Below are 6000 nucleotides of genomic sequence, written 5' to 3'. Positions count from 1 at the left end.
GTTTTTAACTAGTTTAATCTAAATCAATGCATCATGTTCTATAAGATTGTGTTTGTGACGATGCATTTTCCAGCTGAGGCTTTTTAAAGAGTTTATAAGTAGGAGGATTTTATCAACACATAAATCTCGAGATACCTTGTCATCTGAAAAGAACGTAGTTATTAATTTAAAGTTGTATGTGGGTCTGTTTTTACCGAGCTCGAACATCTGCAGAGGGAGGTGGAGGAACCCTGACAGAGGGGTGTAGGGGTTGGACTGTCCGGGGGCGGAGCAAACATCGTCTGCCGCCGGCAGCAGCAGCAGGAAGGAGACGCCGTGACCGAGCTCCACCACCTCCTGACTGTAGAGACGGAAGTGACGGGCCTGCACACAACACACACACACACACACTGGATGATAATCTGCAATAATCAGTGAAAATCTGGACGATAATCTGGGATAATACGGATGATAATGGTTGATAATGTTGATGATCATTGATGATCATTTCTAAAAATCTTGTTCAAAATTGGTTATAATCTGGACTAAAACCGGTGAAAATCTGGATAATAATCAGGGAAAATCTGGATGAATATCTGTGATAATCTGCACGATAATCTGCAATTAATCTGGACGTTAATTGTTGATAAATTAATAGATAATCAGAGATAATCTGGATGATAACCAGCAATTTTTGGACTAAAACTGGTGATAATCTGGATAAAAATCGGTTAAAATCAAGGTGATAATCGATTGTTAATTTAACAGAAGTCCTGATATTCAACATGAACTTTTCCACCTTTAACTGTAGACTGACGTGGTTATAAATGCTGATTATCATTATCTTATTGATTTTACCTGTGGCAGAGGTAGGTTCAGGTGTTTCAGCAGAGACTTGATGGACGTCTGCAGCTCGTAGTACAGTAAAGGGGCGTGGCTTTCCGCACTGGGCTCCGCCTCCTCGCTCTTGTCACCGGCGGCCGACAGCGTCTGGATCCAGTCCCACTCCTCCCTGAACAACACGGACATTTAAAATCAAGGATAGTGTTCAAGACTTTACAGCTGCAACGTCTGGCTGTGAAATATAAAAGCTGATAGTTTGACACATGAGGAGACATATGAGGAGGTCATGTGACAGGAAACGGATTAAAGATTAATTGGAATAAAACTGTTGTTAACATTTGATTTATTGAACCTCATTAAGACGTTTGAGTGAAAACTAATCTTCCCTCGAACCAGAGTGGAAAACGTTTACATGAATCCTTAAACGTTTTGATACATATCTATCACATTAAATATTAATTGTTGATAAGAAGACAAGTCTCCATTAGTTTTAAAAAGGCAAAAATACCAGCATGTTCCGGCCAGTCAGCATGAAATTATATCAATAGTATATATACTTATTGTAAGTCGCTTTGGATAAAAGCGTCTGCTAAATGACTGTAATGTAATGTATATATTTCATAATATAATATGATCGGCTGCTTTTGGGCAGAAAAAAAGATCAAATTTAATATTATTTAAAACAGACAAAATCAACAGCAGCTTCAGTCCAAAGCACACAATTTCATTATTGTTTTGTGTTTGAATGGTTCAGTATTTATCTTTCCCTGATCATACACACACACACACACACACACACACACACACACACACACACACACACACACACACACACACACACACACACACACACACACTTGCACGCACACGCAGAAACACACACACACACACACACCTCTGTTTCTCACTTCACACATTTTCATCTCTGCAGAGACATTCCTGCTCTGGACGCCAACGAGCAGAAATACTTCTACCTGCCCACAGGTAGCTAACAGCCAATCAGATTGGACCCAGCTCAGAACACACACACACACACACACACACACACACACACACACACACACACACACACACACACACACACACACACACACACACACACACACACACACACACACACACACACACACAACAGTAGTAACGTTATACGGTTGAATGAGAGCCGATCTTGGAGGTGCAAACAGCTCTCATTCCACAGAGTTCAGTAAACTCTCTGGAAGTTGTTGTTTTCAGTATTTAGTGTCAGAGAGGGGAACGTCAGAGAAAAGAAGAGTTTTAATACACATGAATACACACTCGTACTAATGATCTTACTAATGATACAAACTACCGCTGCACAGTTAATGTAATATTAATCTCAATCCAACAATTAAATAACAAGCTCTACCACGATATTTACTTTTAAAACCGCTTCTAGAAAACACCGCTGCATGACAAAACAAGCGCTCCCTAAACAAACAGAGAGCCACCAGGGGGCTCTGCAGACGTATATAACTGACTGCACTGTAAGACCCAGATCCAGCAGAGACCAGTCCACTGTGGACAGACCCAGATCTAGCAGAGACCAGTCCACCGTGGACAGACCCAGATCTAGCAGAGACCAGTCCACCGTGGACAGACCCAGATCTAGCAGAGACCAGTCCACCGTGGACAGACCCAGATCTAGCAGAGACCAGTCCACCGTGGACAGACCCAGTCCACCGTGGACAGACCCAGATCTAGCAGAGACCAGTCCACCGTTGACAGACCCAGATCTGGGCTCACAGCAGCCTTCAACCTGCAGTCTGAGCTCCGGAGGGAGGAGGAGAGCTCAGCTCCCGGCAACGGCAGCGTCTCCTCCTCCTCCTTCTGCTGCTCCTCCCCCTCCTGGAGCAGAGCTTCTCCTCTCTGGGAGCCAACACCGACACCACACTGCTGGAGACCCAGGCCGTATTGCTGGACCCGCTGGAGGGAAGGGAGGCACAGGAGAACCAGAACTGAGTGGGTCAGACTGTCAGACCCTGCTGCAGTAAAATGAGAGGTTTTGTAAAGGGAGTCTGGTTCTCAGAAACACTACCACTTTAGTCCACAGGGACCGCCAAAATCGACACAAGATGAAAGTTCCTCGTAGTATCTTGAAGTTAGATTTTAAGGCACAGATTTGACCACCAGCTTTAACTCATCGGTGTGTGTGTTTTAACCTGGAAACGTTGGCGTTCTCTCGTACGCGGCTGTGACAGAGCATGTTGGGGGTCCGCTGGGACACCAGGACTTTGATCTGGTCTACAGAGCTGCTGAGCTTCAGGTAGCCCAGGTAGAGTCCCGGGGCCAGCCGGTGGGTGCTGCGCCGCTGGTACGCCAAGATGTCCTGGAGGACAGAGACAGAGTTTATAAACGAGTTATGAATGTTTGTCTTATATGAGGGAGAGGCTCCAGGCGGTATAGATTATCTTCTGAGAATGCAAGCTTAGCCAACGTTAGCAAGAACTCCCATGATCCCGCGCTGCTCATGATGGAGGCCTCCTCACCTGTATGGTGATGATGAGGATGTCGAGGGCGTACGGCTCCTCAGGTGTGGACAGGGACTTCCTCTGGCTCTGCAGCTTGGTCACCTGCATCCACTTCCCACTGAGCAGCGAGTGCTGGCTCTCCACTTCGCGGATGGTCACCAGCAGCACGTTGCCGTGGCGATCCTTGATGGGCTCGTAGTGGACCCGGCCCAGGTTGTGAGTCCCCAGGAGGTTCTGCAGGACGAGTTGGTAAACACACACCTTTTATACCGTCGACAATGAAATGATTTATACTATAGATATGAAGTCTGCTCTACAGGGTTTTTTTGTGGCAATTTCACGTTCAGGTCGTGTGGGTTTTATGGGTTCTGACCTGCAGCTGGTTGGCGGCGGTGAGCATCTTGTGTCGAGCCTGCAGGGTGGAGGATGAAGACATGGAGACCGACATACTCTGTCTGAGCCACCGGACGTCCTCCCACATACAGGACAGCTGCAGATACAGACAGAGAGACAGTTTTATCTGAAGCTTCTATTCATGTTTCTTACTTTTATATATTAAAGTGAGGATAGATTCATAAAACATTATTATGCATATTATAAAATCCACTAATTATGTCTTCAGTTAAATTCTGATCCTTTTTCTGTCCCAAAATAGGAAATTCATTTTGCTGAATAAAACATAACTTATTTTTTATTTACATATGAATCTTTAATTTACATATGAATCTTTAATTTGAGACTTTTTTTACGAAAAGTGTTGACTTTTGGAATTAAAACGCTCTGAAGTTATTAGAATTATTTGGATCGCAGCGACCACTGCAATGTAATTCTACTAACGGTTTAATACTAATAATATCAGTGCATCTTTATCTGACACTGAGCATGAATAAAGACAAATGATTAACATGGAAAAAGTGCATTATTATTAAAATGTCAACGTCATGAATGAAGCTTCAAAACTTCTAACTATATGGTACAACCCTGATAATAACACAGATGGAGACATCAAGAGGTTCTGATACTGAAATACAGTATTATAGTGCATAAGAATAAAGCATGTTACTGCACAGCACTCAAACCTGTTGCATCTGATTTCTCCTAGTTTTCATGTGAAGAAAGCTGCTGCTGCTAGTATGAGTAGTATTAGTACCTGTTTTCAGTGCTACCTAAGGTACTTAGTCTGACTAACTCTACATTATCATCCCGTCCTGTCTCTCTCTGCTTCATCACATGTCTCTGGACTACAACCATCAGTAAAGGAGGAGATGACGTGCTGCTTTGCATGCTGGGTAATAAAGCCCCTCAACCAGCCGTTACCTTGGTAAACCAGAGGAAGTCCTGCATGAGGGAGCTGCTGTAGGAGTCGTCCACCTCCACGATGGGGATCTGGTCCTCGGCCGTCACCAGGAGACCGTCCTTGTGGTGGAAGACGGCGGCCAGGTAGATCCCCCTGTAGACCGGCAGCACGGACCCCGTTAGGACCAGGTCCAGAGAGGACAGGAAGTGGGCTTATGTTTCATCTATTGGTGGTCATTTATCGTTTCAGAGGACTTTAAACACAAACACAGCAATAAATCTAAAGAGCTCCTGTGAAGTATTACACCTGTTAAACCTCGATGACTGAACTCATCTCATGTTTTAACTTCTACTGGAGATCACAATGTCTCCACAGATACTAAATCTAGACATTTCTGAGCCCGTTGGTTCCTACTGAAGAGGAACAAAAATATAAAGTTTCAGTTCACTGTATTTTTTTTTAGTTTTTATGGCTCTTCCAAATGTCTAAAGATACTGAACCTAAACATTGCTAAGAGGCTTTTTTAAGGTTGAAAAATGTGACCAAAAGATGAAGAGTTGAATCTAAAACATGAAACAGAATCACACTTTAACACTCTGAACGGAACGGAGACAAAGAGAGACAAAGAGCTTCAGCACAAACCTTTTCAGCGTTTTCACAAACTTGTTGGAGGAGTTGAAGAGATGCTTCAGACTTCTGGAGACGGACTGTTTCCTGCTCGGGTTCTGTAACTTTGAGGTGTCTGCAGACAGGAAGTGGAAGAAGAAGAAGAAGAAGAAGAAGAAGAAGAAGAAGAAGAAGAAGAAGAAGAAGAAGAAGTTTACTTTTATTCCTTTACTGACATTAGATGTTTACTGATAATTATCCATCAATCTGAACGGTGTTTCCTTATCAATGACATGAGGACTTGAACGTTACATTCATCTCCTTATCTAAGTGTCTACAAAGGTCATTGTGTGTTTATGTGTGTGTGTGTGTGTGTGTGTGTGTGTGTGTGTGTGTGTGTGTGTGTGTGTGTGTGTGTGTGTGTGTGTGTGTGGGAGGTCAGCAGTGAGGAGTCACTCTCCCATGTTCGGCCGTCTGACTGAACGTTATCTTATCTGGTTCATTCCTTCCTCTATCTCCTCCTCCTCCCTCTCCTCCTCCGACTTCCCCCCTCTCCTCCTCCTCCTCTTCCTCCGGCACGACGACGAAGATGACGGAGATGAAGACCGACTGCTCAGCGATGCCAATCTACAGACCACAGCGCCGCGTTTTACTACGGGTCATTAAACGTCTCACGATCACCAGCATGTATACAGAGCTGGAGCCTGAGGAACCTCACACACATGTTGGTGAGGAAGAGAAGGAGGAGGAGGAGGAGGAGGAGGAGAGAGGGGGGAGGATGAGGAG

General features: G+C 44.4%; 1 protein-coding gene across 1 annotated transcript in view; it reads right to left on the bottom strand.

The window, feature by feature from the left end:
- ankfn1 (ankyrin repeat and fibronectin type III domain containing 1) overlaps window positions 1-6000 on the bottom strand; it is a 62507-nt gene that overhangs the window by 7271 nt on the left and 49236 nt on the right. The window contains exons 12-18 of the mRNA XM_054599502.1: window positions 5251-5350; window positions 4629-4761; window positions 3685-3801; window positions 3330-3545; window positions 3003-3169; window positions 838-991; window positions 195-363 (exon numbers count right to left, since the gene is read on the bottom strand). Coding sequence (XP_054455477.1) covers window positions 195-363; window positions 838-991; window positions 3003-3169; window positions 3330-3545; window positions 3685-3801; window positions 4629-4761; window positions 5251-5350 — 1056 coding nt within the window. The remainder of the gene's footprint in view (window positions 1-194; window positions 364-837; window positions 992-3002; window positions 3170-3329; window positions 3546-3684; window positions 3802-4628; window positions 4762-5250; window positions 5351-6000) is intronic.

Source organism: Anoplopoma fimbria, chromosome 5 (genome assembly GCF_027596085.1).
Source record: "Anoplopoma fimbria isolate UVic2021 breed Golden Eagle Sablefish chromosome 5, Afim_UVic_2022, whole genome shotgun sequence".
Lineage (NCBI taxonomy): Eukaryota > Metazoa > Chordata > Actinopteri > Perciformes > Anoplopomatidae > Anoplopoma > Anoplopoma fimbria.
Note: the sequence above shows the minus strand (reverse complement) of the source record. Positions and strands in the feature narration are given on the sequence as shown.